General features: G+C 45.4%; 1 protein-coding gene across 4 annotated transcripts in view; it reads right to left on the bottom strand.

Moving 5' to 3' along the window:
* Positions 1-3,112: 3,112 nt before the first annotated feature.
* Positions 3,113-18,717, bottom strand: part of NUFIP2 (nuclear FMR1 interacting protein 2) — a 35,735-nt gene continuing 20,130 nt past the window's right edge. For 3 of the 4 annotated variants that reach the window (XM_057371994.1, XM_057371995.1, XM_057371997.1), the window contains 3 exons: positions 14,537-16,246; positions 6,955-6,987; positions 3,113-6,384 (listed from right to left, as the gene is read on the bottom strand). In XM_057371994.1, the coding sequence (XP_057227977.1) occupies positions 6,332-6,384; positions 6,955-6,987; positions 14,537-16,246 (1,796 nt within the window). In that variant the 3' untranslated portion in view covers positions 3,113-6,331. The remainder of the gene's footprint in view (positions 6,385-6,954; positions 6,988-14,536; positions 16,247-18,717) is intronic. The other variant, XM_057371996.1, reaches the window with a different exon arrangement.

Genomic DNA, 18,717 nt, shown 5'->3' with positions numbered 1-18,717 from the left:
GTTCTTAAATGCAGCAACACTTAATGAAATGTCTTCGGGGAAGGGCGTAAGAGGGTCCTTCTCAAAAGGATAAAAATGAAAATTAGACTATTCCATAAGGACAAAAAAAGAGATAAAACAAAAATTAGACACAATCTTATTTACATTAAAAAAACCATTCTTGTTAAAATATCTTTACAACACCTAAGCAAAAAAATATGTATTTTGAGAATAAAGCAGAAACTCCTAAAGCAGTATCTGTTTTTTGGAACCCTTATTTAGCACCTGAGGAAAGACTGTATGGAAAGCAGACAGGTTGGGGGTGGTTTTTTTGTTTGTTTTTGTGGGTTTTTTTGTTGTTTTTTAAGAAAACTGTAAGTTGTGTTTTTGCTAAACGTTCAGAAGTTTGCAGTACACAAGTTTCATACCACAGAAAGAAATGAGCGGTTTTTTTTTTTTTTTTTTTGTTTTCTTCTTTTTAAAGATACTCTACTCATTAATAAGGCTGTAGAAAAGGGACACTGCTATCTTACAAAATGGCTTTAGAGCTCTGGGCATGTTCATACGGAGCTTGCTGATCAGCAGTYGAGACAAACCCAGCTCAGCATCCCCAGTGAGGGCACAGGCAGGACTCCTGCTCCAGTCCCACGCCCAGGACACGAGGCCACCACAGGGCTCCTTCACCTCCCCAGGCACCCACAGCTCTGCTCTCCTGTGGCTGAGTGATGCCACCTTGGATGGAGGATGTTGGGCAGGACAGAGAAATCAGCCTGAGCCTGGGGTGTACTGGGCAAACCTCGAAAGCTCTGTAATCCCTGGCAGGCAGCACATCGAGATCTCCTTCCCACCAGCCCAGCTTTCTGCTTCCCAACTGCTTCCATCAGGGTTTTACCACGCAGAAAATCACTCTGGTGGTGGCCAAAGCTAGAACTGCTCTGGCTCTTTTAACTGCTCCACCACACGAGCCCTTCTCCTGCCTTACACCCCGGTGTGGAAACGTGCAGCAGCTTTAAAGTGGGTGAATCCTCGTTCTCTCCCCTCCTGACCTCAACCAGCTCCCTTGTAAACAGCCTCTGTAACAAAAACAAATCACAATGGATGGATGGATGGACAGAAAAATCACCTAGGGATGAGAAGGTAAGACTCCTAAAAGCTTGGGACACCACAGCAATTTACTGGATCAAGGTCAAAAACTGGACACGCAGGAAAACCACCGGCAGTTGTGGCACACAGCTGKGAGTGCCATCACTCCGATGTCCCTGAGGTCACCCACTGGCCACTTGGGAAAGGATGCTGTGGTGCTACCGTAACGCTCACTTGAAGGTGAAAGCACTAACTAAACACACAACTGGAAGGACAGCTTCCAGCTCTCTTTTCTCCTATTGTTCTCCTAGGAGGAAGCAGTCTTGTCTCCCATTTAGCTGGCTGGTTCACCCATCACCTGCTCCCAGCTGCCAGACTCACAACCTAGCAAGAATTGGGTTTCTTTCCACATTTTAAAGAAGTTCAGAGCAGCTATGAAAGCAAAAAGTGAACTAGCTCAGGAAGGTTTGAAGCGGGTTAGTGACAGAGTCCGTGCCCTGGTCAAAGAGACGGRAGATTTCTAACAGGTTACAGAGGATCGAGCTGGGTTTAAACCAAAACCAAACTCCAAGTGAAGCTTGAAAGTAATTTTTTTACCAATCCACCAGATGGGTGGAGCAGGAGAGGGCAGAGACTGAAGGCCCCAAACCACGGTCATGGGGCAGTTGTTAAATCACTTCTTGGAGAAGAATACTCCATGATCCAAAGAACACTCAGATCCCAATCTACACACTCCAACCTCTGTGCCACAAAACCCTGTACAACAGACACCCAGAAGAACCTGCTGGCAGAGGAGGAGAAGTGGGGAATGACCAGAGGAGAAAGGAGACAGTCCCTGCCTGTGCAGGAATCCTCACTCCAACAGACAGCTTGGATAGGGACTCACAACAGGAACAGAAACGAGAAAGAAGCCTTAACCTGAATTAGTATCTTCATAGCTAATAAAAAAATAGGTCACGATCTCACCCTTAGTGCCGCTTTCCGATACTACACGTACTTAAAGGGGTTTTGTTTTAAAACTTTCTTTACTCAGTGTAATGAAAACAATGGCACAAATAAATACACGCTCGCTCTCCTCACAAGCCAGATGCTCGCCCCCGYGGACACCCTCGGGTGCACACCCAGGACAGGAGGCTGCTGCTCCCCTTCCCRGGCTGTATTTGGTTTATGCTACAGTACTAATACTCTGAGTCAAACAAAAAAACARAACAAAACATGAGACTTATCAGTAACACCTTATCGTTATTTCAATGTGCTAAATTAGTCACAGCTCAATTTCAGTTTGGTTTTTTTTTTGCTTTTTTTTTTTTAATAGGTTTACACAAAAATAATCAGAAAACAGATTAAATCTTAAGATATTTTTAATAAGTGCTCAGTTAAGAATTGTGTGAGGACTTGGGGAGGACTGCAGACAGCGACAGGGTGAGTTACACGACAGCACGAGGAAGTTCCTTCCATGGTCCTGCCTGGCTCTAGGCAATTGTCTATCCCAGAAAAACTGGGGAGCCGGAGCTACAGGAGCTCAGAGAGAGGAATTCCTAACTGCTTAGCGCTGAGCACACACCGTGGAGCTCATGGAGACAGACAGACAGACAGACAGACAGACAGACATCCCACAGAGGATGGTCAGAAATACAGCAGAGAAGGTGCTGCCGAGGGCGTTTCTGGATGGGTCCTGCTGGCGAGGCAAAGCCACAGGGATGAGCGTCAGGGGAAATCCAGCCCAACCCATCCTCRAACTGTGTTTCTCTCAGCATTTCTTTTGCTATTTAGGTGACAGACAGGACTAGGCAAAGATGAGAGTCCTCAAATATTCAGCAAGACTCAGACCTTTCTAGAGGCGCAGGGTTAGTGCTGCTCAGCTCCTGCATCGCCCCAAGCACAGACCTGGGGCAGGGATATAGGACAGCACAAACCCCAGGGAAGCAAAACAGGGTGTTCTTGTCTTTTTTTTTTCTTTTTTTTTTTTTTTTTTTTTTTTTTTTTTTTTTTTTTTTTTTTCTTTTCTTGTCTTTTCTGTCTTTTTCTTGTCTTTTCTGTCTTTTCCATCTTTTTCTAATCGAACCCAGCCCTTAAGGCGACAAGTGACTACACAAGGCAAATAAATACACAGCAGAGCCTTAAAGCCAGTAAAACAAACTGGAAACTTTGCTATTAGCCTTCAATTTTTTGAAAATAATAATAATAATAATAATTATAATAATAATAAAAAGGAAAAAAACATTTCTTCCACCTTCATTTTCCCAGCCCCACCATCCAGTTTGTTCAACACTTTAAAGCTCAGGAAAGCCCCAGCTCTTGGGCAGCAGAGCTGGAGGCGATTCCGACTTTTGGCAAGCAGTTGGGAGACTCAACAGAATTAAAAATAGGAACGTCGGAGGACTAGATGTTGGGCACATCTGTAAACATGTTATACATCTYAAAGTCACACACACCTGCAGAGGTGGTACAGTTTATAGGTGAAACAGAACTATTTGCGACTGGCCAACCACACATTTCCGAACCTGGACTGATACAATACATGAGGACTATATAGTATCACGCTCAGAATTATACTATATAGCTTTGGATACATCGAATGGAGTAGGCAATCCATAGTCAAATGTTTCAAGCATGGCAGAAAAGCTAGCGTCTTACACAAGGTACAGAATTCAGTTTCATTGTCCCACCATGAACTCAAGCGTCTCATTCAGGAACAATCTTTTTAAAAGTATAAAAACGATTTAAAAAAAACCCCACATGCTACATACTCCTAATTAACAAAAAAAAAAAAAAAAAGTGATAGAATTACAGAATATGCTGAGTTGGAAGAGATCCATCAGGATCCAACTGCTGGCCCTGTGGAGGACACCCCAAGAATCCCACCAGGTGATGAAAGCATTGTCCAAACTCTTCTGCAACTCAGACAAGTTTGGTGCTGTGACCACTTCCCTGGGGAGCCTGTGCCCATCCTCAACCACCCTCTGGGTGAAGAACCTTTTCCTGCTTCCAAACCTAATCCTCCTCTGACTCAGCTTCAGGAGTTCTCCAAACCCTGGAGTCCTGTCACTGGGCATGAGTGAAGAGATTGGAACCTGCCCCTCTGCTGCCTTGGGAGGATGCTGAAGACCACAATGAGGTCCCCCCGCAGTCTCCTCCAGCTGAACAACTGAGTGATCTCACAAGGCTTCCCCTCAGACCTTCCCCATCCTCATGGCCTCCTGTGGATGCTCTCTAATAGGGGTCTTTTTCCACTGTGGTGCCCAATTCCCCAGTCTATGCAGGGCTGCCCCATCCCAGGTGCAGAATKGGACACTCTCCCTTGTAAACTCCATACAGTTGGTGATTGCCCATCTCTAACTTGCTGAGGCCCCTCTGCCCTCGAGGGAGTGGACAATTCCTCCCAGTTTAGTGTCAGCAAACTCAGTGTCTCTTCAAGTCCTGCACCCAGTTTGGTAATGAGATGTTGAAGAGAACTGGGCTGAGGATGGAGCCCTGTGGACCCCACTGGTGACCGGACACYGGCCCTATGTCTTGATGGACACATCAAAGCACAAAGGGTATTCCAAAGTTTAGGGTTTATCTGCTCCTTGTAATGCCCCAAAGGGTCCAGCCTCTTTTTAGGAGACACCAACTGCTGCTGACCTGGATACCAGAGAGCCAGGATTAGGCCACATACACCCCTGATAAGCGCTGGGCACATGGGGAGCTGGAGCTGATCAAACCCATTTCTGCTTTATTAATTTCTCACTCTTGCACTGGACCCTGTGAATGTTGCACCTTTTAAAAAAACCCAGAAAAACTATCCMAACCCCCAGATGATTTGGACACGTTACACAAGCTGCAATGGGACAGAGGGGTTACACAGCTGGAGCCTGCACTCTGCTCAGCCTTCCCTACCTCTGCTAGGAAGCTTTCCTTTCCCTGGGATAAATTTTTTTTTATTATTTTTTAAAATTATTATTTTCATTCCTAAGTCCTCCATTTTTTTTGTAATAAAATATATTTTTATTAAGAGATAATTAGAAGCAGAGCCCGGAAATACACAGACTGCATTAAAATATAAAAGAGCATTTCCAAGGGGCAGGAAGCCCAGCCATTGGCGTTCTATGGACAAATTGAAAAGGATTCAAATTCCCATTTTTTTTTCTTTTTTTTTAACTTTTTTTTCCTTTTTTTTGTTGTTTTGAATTTTTTTTAAGAGAAAAAATAATTCCAAGAAGGGTGAAAGTTAGCAGAACTCAATTCCTCTTCAGTTTTCCAATGAAAATGGGAAAAAAATCCAGCACATTTAGTGTTAGGAGACAGACAGAGCAAATATGAAGCACCTACAGTTGAAAGCAGAAGATACTTTTTTTTGTCTTTTTTTTTTTTCCTTGCTCCCAGTAATACAATGGCATTAAACTGTGGGAACAGTGAGTTTTTTGTTGTTTTGTTTTTCCATATTAAATGCCTAAACAGATTGCTTATTTTTCCATGTTGTCTTTTAAAATGAAAGAACTCTTCAGTTGCAATAGTCCAACGTGTAACAGGAGCCAGGTCAACTGTGTGACTTCACCATGCATCCTAGAACTGCAGTATTACCATCTTTCCCTCAGCAGAATGATCCTTTTTAAGACATTATCACCAGCATAGGATTGCTGCTTTACTCCTGGCAAAACATGCGGATTATAAATTCTCTGGAAAAAAAAAAGAAACTCTGCAAAACTTCAAGGCGTTTCTCCAGCATTCAATGGAAAAAAAACCAGAAAAAAAAAAAAAAAAAAGAAACCAAACAGGGGAGGTGGAAGGGAAAGGGGAGATGAAGGATGGTGATTCATCCTGATTTCCCTGTGATTAGTGTGTCACTACAGTCACAGAACAAGAAACAGAAACCTTGTCAAGTGGAAATGCCTCTCCAGTGGGTTGCTGTTGCCCTTGTAGACGACAGCAGGAACTTTGAAACTGGGCTTGTAATTGAGTCTGTATTCCTTAATCACTTGCATTCACTCTTTAAACAAAAACAAAACAAAACAAAAATGAAAAAAAAAAATCTATTCAGTACCGGAGATTAAATAATCACGTGTGTAGTCTCGTTGAAATAAATTTTCAGATTCCTTAAGAAGTCTAATTACTTTCAGTTGCCATTTTTAAATAACTATATATATATTTGTATATATTATCCTGTGATTCTAGTTATGGTTCCTCTGCTGCACTGAAGATTTAGAAGGAGCATAAAAGCCTTTTTGTCCCCCAGGAACAGCACAAATGCTGCAGAAAGGTTATAACAGGCAGTCTTGTCTTGCTACCTTCATTGATCCGGGCGATCCATGGCTTCATCATAAGTGATTATCCTTTTGGGATCTGGAAAGAAAGCAGAATTCTAAGTTTTGAAAAAGCTACTTTCAGGCCCTGTGGCTGAAAATAAACACRAGGTATTTGGCTGTTAACAGACTTTTCCTTTGGATTCCCCACTTCTGCCAAGGTACCCCGAGCCCAGGCTCCCCCAGAGCAGAACCTGCTCCCCACAGCAGCAYATGAGGCTCCACATTAAGGCTCTTCCCACACAGAACCTCTTCTCAGGTGGCTTGTGGGGATACATCAGAATTTAAAACTTATTATTGCATGTGACACCCAACACCAGAAATAGAAAGCAATTTTGTGTACACATAGGGAAGAGTCATTAAATCTAATTTGACACTGGGTTTATTGCTCTTTTACAGACTCTGCTTCTCTACAAACAGCTCACCATTATAGCTAAGCTTATTGTCCTGACTTTCAGTGATCTGAAACAGAGATAAATCCAGACTACAAACTGCAGGCGCTGAAGAACTGAACCCAGGCATCTCCAGACACAGAGACAATCCACTCTCAGTCATCCCCACCCCAACACACAGAGCAATTTGATTCATTTATTCTTTCCAACWTCCTTACCTTGCTTCTGCAAATTCCAAACCGCTTCCATTTCTGTGGAGGCAAAAGGAGATCACTGTTATTATGCAGATTGATGCTGCCATTAGAGACCACTCCAAACACWCTTTAATTTTTTGACTGTTGGAGGTTGTGGAGGCTTTCAGATATGGCCAACCCCATCCCACCCAGCAGCACAGCCACAGGACTTTGTGAATTTGACATGAATAAGCCAGCAATAAAAGGCAAAGGGATGGCTGTAACATGGTCTTAAGGGTCAGAGAGCCAAGCTGAGCATCAGAAATGTCATCACCATTCACCAGTCCTACATATCACAATCTAACTTCAGGCTTTACTACTCTGACTCCAATGCTGCTTTGCAAGTTACAGCCTCAACAAGGAGCCTGGAGAGATGATTTTTACAAGTTGATGTTTAGTGTGTGTGAAATGAGAACTGCTGGACACAGCGAGCTGCACGTGGTTCACAGTGTGTGTGTGCTGAAGCACAAGGCTTGCTGTGTGAACATCTCTGCTGAGCTGCTGCCAAAACCCTGTCCAGCAGCAAGGTGTGATGCTCCACACACCTGGCTCACAGYTCTTTCCCCAGTTTACCTCTACAAACCCTCCCCAGTTCTCCCCGGACAAGCACATGCTTTTGTTTGCCTAGGAAATAACAGCAAAGYTAAATGCTCTTTTCATTCATGTCGAGAAACAGAAGGCTCTTGCCTTTAAAATATCCTCGAATAAAGCCACATCTTTAGAGAACCGTTCAAAATAACTTATTGTAGCTGCTCTCAAGATGGAATTTGGTGAGCTAGAATATTTATAAAGACACTGACTGTACYCTGTGCAATATCCAAGTTCAATAGACAAAATTATAGGAGCATTTAGCTGGAACACAACCTGCAAGAACCACTTTTCAAGTCTCTTTGCTGCCAGACACGTGTCAGGACCTTGTAAGGGCTAGAAAAGGAGAATGGCAAGGGATTATCAAGCTACATGGGATGTGCAGTAAAGCACAAAACAAGGCAGTAAGTAAACCAACCAGCATGGGAAAGGAAGAAGAAAAAACCCTACAGAACCCATGGCCTCAGCACGATGTGTGCCAAGTGTCACCTCCATCAATTGCCTCCCTTCTCCAGCCCTTCATCTGTCCTTTGTCCGCTACAATCTCCAGCTCCCCGGGGCAGGAAATTGCATGCAAATAAATATTGCCAACCCTCCCYGCACAATTAAGCCTTTTGTAAGGAAGCCCCTGAACAAAATTTTACGAGGTCTGTTATTTTTGCGTCAGGATAGTAACAGCAACACTTTGCACTTCTATTGGGGAACCTTAAGTGCTTTGGGAATAGTAGCCAGCCTCTAACACCCCCAGGGATAGAAGCAGGCTGGCAAGGGACTGCCTCCCTCATCTGCCAGATGCAGATTCCCCTGAAGTAAAATGAACCAGCTACTAAAATTACCTCCCGTGGAGCGAGTTTTCCATTCAGCGCCGTTTGATGCATCGTTTCCTAACAGCTAAAGAACATCTCCTATTTTAACAGCTTTCCCCAAAGGCAGGGGCAGAAAACTACGCTCGAGTTGTTGGTTCCTGCACATTAAAGCAATATTTGAGCATCGAATACAAAGCAGAGATGAAGCACCACCCACCACTGTATCCCCATGCACAGACCACGCTGTCTTGTGCACTTTGTTTGGCCTTAACTTCCCTGGAGTCCGCAAGAATGTGAACTCCTGGTATTAAGAGTATCTGACAATAAGACAAACAGAGATACTGTTAAGAACACACCAAAAAACTAAGTTGACAAAATGCTGTTTCAAAAAAAAAAATCTAACAAATCTAAACATTTACAGATTTCAATTTCCCTTCTTCCTTCAGGAGGGTGGTGTGAAGTGTGTCCTGTGAATCCCAGACATGTGGACACACCGGCTGGCAGATGCTCAGCCTGACAAAACCAAAAACCATCAGCAAACAATGCAATAACAGCTCTTACTAAATATCACCTGCCATCAGCAGAACAAGGTCCTCCCCTCCACCTGGAAGCACAGGGACAGGGGACAGCACAGGTTAAGCACACTGACCAACTGAAACAACTTCACAGAGCAGAAAGAACAAGCCTCAGGCTAACTGCAACACAAACTAGGAAAAAAAGGTTTTCGTCAATTTTAAAATGGAATTTCAGATTTATTCTGCTTTACGTGGTGAGTTTTCCTCCCAGTTCCAGGCTGTGGTCACCTATGACTGACAAAAAGTGCTGTGCCATGGCCACTATCACAGGGTGACATGGGGACTGACCTGGTGGACAGGTAGCTCAGCAGAGCCACTGCTGCCCAATGCCTGCCTCCAGTCAAGCAGGAGGAAACACAGCCCCAAGAACTGGGCATGCAAGCCTGATTTCAGCCCTCCCTCCTTGGGCTCAAAAAGCTCTTTTCCTGAGTCTCTTTTCCCTGGATAAAGCTTCCAGAGTGAGTTTAAGCAAAAGACTCCTCAAGTTGCTCAACCTGCACGAGAAAAGGGCTGTCCTCACCATCAGCCCRAGTCCAGTCTGTCAGACACTGCCCCAAACCCCAGTACTGCTGCCTCCCAAAGACCTGCCCAACAGAGGCCACCAGACATCTGCCTGGRCAAAAAGCAAACTTTCTTCTCAAGTGAACTCCAACCCAGCTGGAGAAAATGCCATCAACAAACCCTTGCACAACCCAGCATCAAAGCCAGCCCTGCTCCAAGCTAGGGGCAGAACTAGGTCACCTCCTGTGCCCCTTCCAACCTCTCGTTTTCCAGGATTTTTTACAATTAGCTGGCTCGTGGTTTGCTGAGGAACTGCCTGGGGCAAACRGTCCCAGCCACATCAACCTAAACCACTTTTTCTGGGGACTATCACTGAAACAAAGGGTCACTGGAGGAAAGCTTTGATGTCAGGAACAGACTAAGGCACACTCCAGTGAATTGTGCTGGGATTCCTCATAGGTCAATAAACTTTACAGCAGGACTGGTACATAACCTTGGAGGGGAAAGAAGTGTTTCTGTAGTAACTGGCTAAGACAGGCACTTTTACACACATTTTCCTTGCCAGAGAGGCAGTCCCTGCAAACAGAAGTGTCTGCACAATGCCAYGCTACTACTCCTTTGTCCTTACAAATCTCAAAACTATCCCTAAAAYACAACACTAAAGAAATAACAAGAAGGGACCATTCTCATCTGATTTTCTCTGTTTGTATCTGCAGGACAATGATTAAGCATGGGGATTGCCCTGGAAACGGAGCAAAGAATAAGTATTCCATGCTGTGGAGACTCAGGGCTGTACAGCATACATTGTACTCTGCCTGACAACTGGAAAGAGCAGGCACTCGAAGGAGAATTAAATCAGCTTTTGCCCCACAAGGCCATAACCAACAGAGCGAGCTCTAACCCCTTCCTACCCAGGGGGGATGGGAAACCAAGGCTTTTTTTCTCTCCCCTCTCCTGATGTAAAGGATGAAAATTGCTGAATTCACAGCTCTGCTATTTCTTCTGACCCAGTTCACCATTCCGGCGAACGCCACTCCTGGCTGGCCCACGCTGCCTTGCTCTATTTTCCRTGCTGCTCTCCTGCTTCTTCACGCGAGCAGAGATGCTGCTGCAACTGAGATGCTGGGAAGGAACAAAGCAGCAGCACAGGCAGAAACTCAGGGCCAAGCACAAGGGAAACCCTGCAACTCCCTCTCCTCCACCCATGTGGTCTTCACTGCTGTGCAGCTGAGCTGGAAGCCTCAATTATTTGCTTTTTAGCTCAGGACAAGCAAATTATTGAGCTTCCCACCACAAAGCTTGCCATCTAGAGCCCAGTGTCAGTGCCAAGCCTGGCCTGGAAGACTGCAACTGCCTGAATATGACAAAATTCTCCAAAGCGTTGACAATTATTCYGATATGAAGCGTTTCATCCAGCTGTCTTTAAAAGAAGGACTAAAGCAGTAGGTTGTTTTCAAAGGAAATAAAGCTGACATGCACTCAACCTYTTTATCTGAAGGATCAAAATATCTTCAAGAATCGGTTTTACCTTAAAAAGATAAGGATTTTGGCAAGGCAGAAGTTCAGCTCTAACCTTGGCAGGGAGCAATGACTCGAAGCAAGGGCACCACTCCTTCCTGGGCCTTGCAGTCTCCCATATGAAGCCCATCCCTGTCTCCAAGCCCATCCATGCTGTCTCTAGCCCACCAGTGCYCAGCTAAATCCAATCTCCCTTGGAAAATCAGATCTGACACCTGTGAGTGTTTCAAGGCACCGTCACAAACAGCGAGCGGCACGGGCTGTCAATGAAGGCAGCCACATTGAAGGATCGTGTTTTACACTCAAGCAGATCAGATGATCGAGGGATTCTTTYTGCCCTTTAAACAGAGGTGAAAAAAAGAAAGAGGCAAGGCATGAGGCAGGGGTATAAGGAAACCAACAGGAAGAGCTTCCAAGAGAAGAACAAGAGGGTGCATCATCATCCCTGTCTAAATGYTCYCAGTGCTCTGACTTCTGGGGAAAAAACTGGGTGAGTTAGAGGATCACTGTAGCAGAGTCAGTCCTCTCTGTGAGCCACCTCCTCCATCCATCTTTCTACARGGAAGCTGGGAAGCAATTACAGTTTAGAATGTCCTGTGCAGTTGCTGGGTAAGCACGCACAGGAAAGCCTGGCTTGCTGGAACTCAGCTCTTGAGTAAGCTGGAGGCTTTCCCACAACAATTTACAGTCCAGGATGAGAGAAGATCCACATAACCTGATCACAGTTACAGGCACAAACTGCAGAAGAGGGTGCTCAGTTGTGACACTAAAAGCACTGCAACCACTCAGACTACAGCTCATTCTTCACTGCAACACCCAGAGCTTCATCCTTGCACTGAATTATTGCACATGGAGCCAGGGTAGGGAACACACCAGGACACTTCCAGTGCTCCACACTCACCCCTGTCCTTGTCCCGTGATCGCTTCTCTTTGTGTTCATAACCYCAAGGGTAGGGCAGATGCAAAGATCAAACTGCCGAGACTTTGCTCAAAAGCAAACAGATCAATCMGAGAGGGAGAAGTTCACCCGACTCKCAAAATCAAAACCAAACAGTCTGAGGACCCAATTGCCGGGATGCCCTAACACCGACCCAGGCAAACCCACGTGCTCTCCGAGCAAGGAGGAAAAGGCAGCTGGTGATACAGAACTGAGTGAAATCGTTCTTTTCCTACTGCAGAGGAACTGAGTGGCTTGGAGTTGGACTTCAGGAAAACAGCCCAAGATAAACGGAGAGAACTGTGTGGGAATTAACCCCCGCACTGCTGTCCTGCAAACACACCCCGCAGCTCTGGTTTGGAGGCATTTCACAGCACAAGGTGAGCTCTGGCTGCTCACAAMCATAAAGAGGGGATAGGAGGCACCGTTCCTCCAAATACTCCTTAACCCTACTCACCCCAAGGGTCAAATCCAGCACCCACCATCATCACGGAAGTACTAAGACCCGGACTAATCTCCTGCTTTGTAAAACAGCAACAGCTTTTGAAGACTAAACAGGAGAAAGACAAGCCCGAGCTGTTTGGAGCACCCATCACTGCATTAATGACAACACTGATTAGAAAACATTCATCGTCTTTTATCCCTAAGTAACACCTTGAAGATGGCACAAAYACAGCAGTGAAAAAGAAATCAGCAGAGATGAGTGCTGGGGCAGGATTCGGTATCCCCAGGCCATCATAAGGGTGCTTGCTCTGGGTGCTCAAAGCAAGACCATTCACATGCAGAAGCAGAGCAGAGAACAGTATTTTAACGGGTGCTTTAAGTGGCCATTCTTGCCATCAAATGTAATTAACTCCTGTGTTTAGAAGAGCTCAACGCAGCCAGGCTTTGAAGTTAACACCTCCTTGAGAGGACATGGGATGGGAGTGTTCTTTATTTTCCTGTTGTTCCTATTGTTTCACTGGGGTCTGCCTTTCACAGCAAGTGAGAATTGAAGAGCTGATGAGCCTTGCTGGCAGCACAGCTGCTTTTCTACAAGTTCAGGCTGACAAAAACAGAGAGGCAGAGTTTTAGAGAGTATTTGCAAAATTAAGAAAAAGATCACCTAGGATTTTCTTCCATGTTATGCTTTCTGATACTCCCATTTTCTGATGGGAAGCAAGGATTTAGGCTGCAGGCAGACACAAAAAAAAGAGAACAGAAAGCCTGCTTTAATGCTGGAATAAACTGAGCAGAAGGGAGAGGACCCAGATAAAATCAATTGATGAACACTGTTCTCAAGAAGACTAGAGCTTGAAATGYTAACGTCTTGAGAGGGAGATGACCTGGAAAAAATATTTGGAGTTATTATTTTTAAATGACTRGGCTTGTTATTACTACAGGAAAGCATCCGAGTTTATGCTATATGGAGTTTTGTGAAGAGGTAATTTAAGAACTTTGCAGAGGGTCAAAATACAGCAAATTTGCCAAAGCCAACCCTCTGCATAGAGGAATTTGACATTATTCCTATAAGTACGTGCAATTCTTAACAAAAAGAGGATGATCACCTTGTTCCCCTCACAGTAGAGGGATGCAGGGAGAGGGAAGGGGGTCAAAAAAAAGGAACTATCCGTGTGTTGATCAAGAGTGAAAAAATAACACTGTGACAAAAGGGAACACACAACCAGGTCCCTTTAACACAAGCCAGCACCAAAAGCCAAGAACTGCCCCATGACCCCAGAGCTTCTGGGGCTGAGGCTAAAGCAGAAAGCAAGCCATCCCACAGGCTTCCCTCTCTTCGTTCCCATTTTAGAGTGTTGGTATAATGTTTGAGTCATTTCAATCTCAAAAAAAAAAAAAAAAAACAAAAGGGAGAAAAGCAGCGCCCAAAGCTGCTCCGGGGGCAGCCGCTGACACAAAACCTGGGGAAACATTGGGGACAATTGGGGAAATTGAAAAAAAAAAAAAAAAAAACAGGAAAAAAAAGGAGTTGGACTACAAAGGACTCCATGAAAGAAATAAAATCATCTGAAAGATGTGGCCTACAAAGACAAGGAGAGAACTCAATCTGCAGTTTACAGAGGAGCTGATAAGAAAAGATTGGTCTTGCTTTTGCTGTAATACTCAAGGGCAGGGAAAAAGTGTGTGTGGGGCACACTTAAAAAAAATAAATCACACCTACAGCTGCASGAATAATTTTTCCTTCCTTCAAAGCCACAATTTCATGGTCTGATCTGCCCAGGGGAGAAGCTGCAACACTTTGGTGGCAGAGGTGTGAGTAGAGACTATGAAGCCTCCACAGTGACAGAATACCACCTGGTACAGCTGGAACAGAGCAGCTGAATTTACACCTTTAACTCCTTCCAATGCCGAGGAGGACCTGCTAAGTATTGTCCCTACCAACCTCACTCATGCTTGTCCACGGGAACAGGGAAACAAATACCTCTTAATGTTAATTAAACAACCCTTTGAGTAACTTCCCCAAACCTTATTGCCATGAGAGATATGCAAGCAAAAAAAAAAAAAAAAATAGGTCATTTTTAAAACAATTAGAATTGCTGGAAGGAACATAGGAACATACCACAGTTACAATATTGCACTTAAAAAAATAAAAGAAAAAAAAAAAGAAGAAAACGCCCTTAGGCAACAAGTTAAGCCATTACCTTTAGTGTGATATAGAATAGCAGCCCTCAGGTCAAAAGAACCCCAGCTATCTTTCCTTTCTAGGCCTCTCTGGTACCTCTGTTCTTTGGCGGAGGCTAGCAAATTGTTCGTGGGAGAGGCCAGAGGATTCTCTACTTCATAGTCTTTTGAAAGAAACACTAAAGCACCTTGGCTACCGGTGTCTGCCTTTTGTAGGTCACCTGTGTGATGCGACTCCAAAGCTAAGACACCACCCTCAACAGCAGTCCCAGGCTTAAGAATAGCACTAAGAATTTGAGGGCTAGTCCGTTTATCCAGCTCATAAGCCTTAGGAAACACAGGTTGTTCAGTTCCTGAGGGAATGATTTCAGCACACTGTGAAACCAAAGTGGCAGGATATTCCCCTTGAAATGTCACTTCCATTAACTGATTATCTGCAGATTTCCCCACWACGGTTTCAGGTCCAGCACTGGGCTCGTTTATAAAAGACAAGCCCCACTGATTCTGGAAGATATCCCCCAGGTTCTGCTGATTCGTCTGCGAAGGGAAATCGACTTGCCCTGTACCCAGGAGCACAGTTTGCATATTTGAAGGGTAGATAAAAAGGCCAGATTTCTTTTGTTCGAGGGCTGTCGAAGTTGTACTCATGTCCTGGGGCGCTGACTCGGAGGAGGTCGATGGTACAGTACTAGCAGCAGATGAGAGCAGTGGCTGGGTCCCTGGGGAATACACACTCCCATCGGTCCCCGCCAGGATCGGCCCGTTCGAGAAGCTGGCAGAAGTGACAGATTTCATAGCAGACATGGGGACTTGGGACARTCGACTTGATGTTTGGGCCTGAGTTTCCCCAGCAGATGACGAAGATGACGAGGACGACGTGGATGGGGTTTGAGCTGCTTTGTTGAGGTTTTCTTTAACTTTACTTGCATAACTAATTTTGGGAACAATTTTAGCACTGCTATTGTCCACTGGAAAAACTGGGGGCGGTTTAAATAAGGTCCATGAGTCCTCTTTAGATGTAGCTGACGACGCATGCTTCCCTTTGGGCCGGTCATCAAACTTCTTGCTGCTAATCCCAGGTTTGGCATCAGAGTTTTTCCGCGGTACATCCCCGAGCCCAGGCTTTCCCCGGCCTGCTCCACCAGCCCCAGCCTCGTATTTCCAAACAGGCTTAGTATTTTCAATTCGGTTCCCCTTTTGCTCACTATAATCAGGCTTGAAACTCTCAAGTTCCTGTTTCAAGGTTGGTGCGCTGACCTCCTGCTGCATTATTTTATCCTGTACTAGATTCAAGCTCTCACAACCCTTGGCACTGTTGCGCCTGCCTTTCCGTTTTTTGGGCGTGGTATATCCACTCTCGGAGCCACTACCATCGTTGTCGGCCCCTTTGCCTACGTAGCCATTCGTGATGTAGCTGGAATTATTGGTCACCACGCCGTTTGGAATAGACACTCCCTCCGGCTTGTCTGAGGACTGGTTTTCTCTGTGTTTGTTTTCGTAGGACTTCTCATTCTTTTTGTCCATGCTATTTTTCTGAATGAAGTTCTTGGTTTTGATTCCAGCTTTCCCCAAAGCACTGGCCTTCACAGGCTGCTTTGGGGTGGCATTAGAATCTACAAGCTGCTGGCTGCCATTGGGTACCCTGGATGCTGGGGTGGTGGCTTCATCAGAGCACAGGCCCTTTAGTGACACTTCTCGTTCTCCTGCGTTACCATTTAGCTCTCCATAGCCTAGAAGGAAGCCAAAAACAGCAAAAGGCAAGAATTAGAACATGAAATGTTAGACTTGTCATTGTAGTCAGCCCCAAACATATCCAGTTTCCTCATGCAGACATKTTAAAATAGGAAAATATCTAGTCTCTGAGGTAAAGCAGCATAAATTTATTTGCTGGAACCCACAATGGGAAGGGTTAAGCAGAAAGGACCAGCCGTGTCTGACTCTCACATAACTGAGTGACATACAGATAACATAACAAAGCAAAAGAAAATACAGTTACTATGTCAGGAAAATCTACTGTACTGAAGATCACTGGCAAGCTGGAGAGCTATTTCATCAGCTACTATTTCCAGGTCACAGGGAGGAAAAAAATTAATTCCCAGGATGCTTCAAGACAGCAGGATCCACTGCCTTTGTGACAAGATCTGTGGAGGTTCAGAATACACACTGTGAACAACTCCTATCATCTCCATCAGCTCCAGGGCCTGCAMCACCAGCAGTCCTCCTTCTCACCCTCCTCCCAAATGCCATCTCAATAAAAGAGAGAAGGAAAATTAAAAGTATTTCCAAAAGGACAACTGCAAGTCTAGTTGGAAGATGGAGGGTAGAAAATGTGACATCTCCTCACTGCAATTCAAGATAGTGACCAACAGCTCCCTACACGTGCTCTTTAGCACTGAAAWGGTGACAAAACTGGGAAGAAATGCATCCCTGCAAGCACCCTTCTGCTGCCACCAGCAAATGAAAATCTTTGCCCACTGACAAATGAGTATTTCAGAGTCCCCAGGAGAGGTGGTATGAGCTTGAGAGCCAAGAAATAAAGTACTTGCTGAGGGCTCCAACTCATAAAACCAGAGATTGTGCTGTAGACTCAGCTTTCCTTTTTCCTTCTGAAGTTTACTTCTAGCCCTTAAGGTTCTGAAGTGAATACTGGGAGAGCAATTCAAGCAGAGCTGAAAGCCCAGGACAGCCCTCACTGAACCAACTTAACTTCCTCTTTGTTTTTCCCTTTTTAAAAATCTCTGGCCAGAGGCCTGCTGCTTTCGAGGACCCTGGCATTAAGTACCCAAGAGCAGCTCTGGAGCCCCAGCGGGGACAGGGAGAGCACACTGTGCCCTGATCAGCAAATACACTCCAGCTGCAGAGCGAGCAGAGGGATCCCTCCTCCTGCACYCGCTGCTCCTCTGACTCATCCTCCTTCCCGAAGCTTTTGGAAAGCCTTACATCTCCCACAACCACTGACCCACCTAAGGCTCCATCTGCAGCCACGGTGGCACAGAGTCAGCACAGAGACAGGGAGTCCCTCAACAACTGGAGCGGGCAAAACTCCAGCTTGAAAAAGAATGTTTTTGTTGTTGCTGATGTTGTTGAAATTAACTGCTGTAACTAAAAATCATTGTTACCCTCACATCCTGGAGCCTCAGATGTCTGGCAGATGTAACAGCTCAAGTTCTGTGCAAGCCGGGAACACAAGAATCCTTGTAGGAATCTTTACAGAAATTCCACAACTGAGCTTGCCGAGGGGGATCAAAAAGGATTTTACTACATGCAAGTATCTGTAACCACCACAACTTCCACTATAGCTTTCAAATACGTTGTTAAGAAAATTAACCATAAATACTTCACCCCAGAGAGAACTAGTATGGGGAGATGCTCTAAAATTAATTTCAGAATAGYGTGAAGAGGAAGCCCGCTCAAGAGCAGAGTGTTACAGCTGACCTTGTATGACTCAAGACTTCTGACACCACTTGTTAATGAAACAAAACAATAAGAGTGGTCATAAGACCATTGCAGATGAAGAGTGAAAGAATAAAATGAAGAACAAAATCCATTTCAGTAAGTCAGTGTGTCAGCAGTTTCTAGTTCCAATCCTCAAGTATTCACAGCTCAGCTGCCTGAGTTTTCTCCAAATCAACATTTGGCACAGCTGGCCTTGGCCTGGACACGGAGGTGCAGCAACAAAAATTCAGAGGAGAGGAAAAAAAAACCAACATGGTAAGAAGAACAGGTGAAGAGAATCTGGCAAGCTCACAAACTGTTTCAGAGCTGGGAAGGGAGGGGTGCCAGTCTAGGCASATATTAAAATCCTGAGCACGCTGCAAACAGTGAAATGACTACTCAACTTATTTTTGCTCGGTAACTTATTTTAGCGTGTGCCCGATCAGGTCCCTCCCTGCCTGCCCAGGCTGCACATGGGACACTGCCGACCCCGCTCTGCCGCTGCCAGGCCCCCTCCCACCTCGTTATGTAAAAGGAAAATTCAAGGGAAGGAAAAAAAAAAAAAAAAAAAGTACGCGGCACTCCGGCCGGCTGGCGGCCACGCACTCGCTTTGACCCCGCACAGGCCCCCCCAAAGGGATTGCTGGAGCCGGGGAAACCCCCCCAGGAGCGCGGCGGAGGCTCCGGCCCTGCCCGGGATCGGCTCCCCCCGCGCCACTGCCCGGCCACCGCCTCTGCGGCGCTGCCGCCCGGCCAGCGGAGAATG

The sequence above is a fragment of the Malurus melanocephalus genome, unplaced genomic scaffold, assembly GCF_030028575.1.
Source record: "Malurus melanocephalus ecotype Western Australia unplaced genomic scaffold, MMel_1.1 scaffold_162, whole genome shotgun sequence".
NCBI lineage: Eukaryota > Metazoa > Chordata > Aves > Passeriformes > Maluridae > Malurus > Malurus melanocephalus.
Note: the sequence above shows the minus strand (reverse complement) of the source record. Positions and strands in the feature narration are given on the sequence as shown.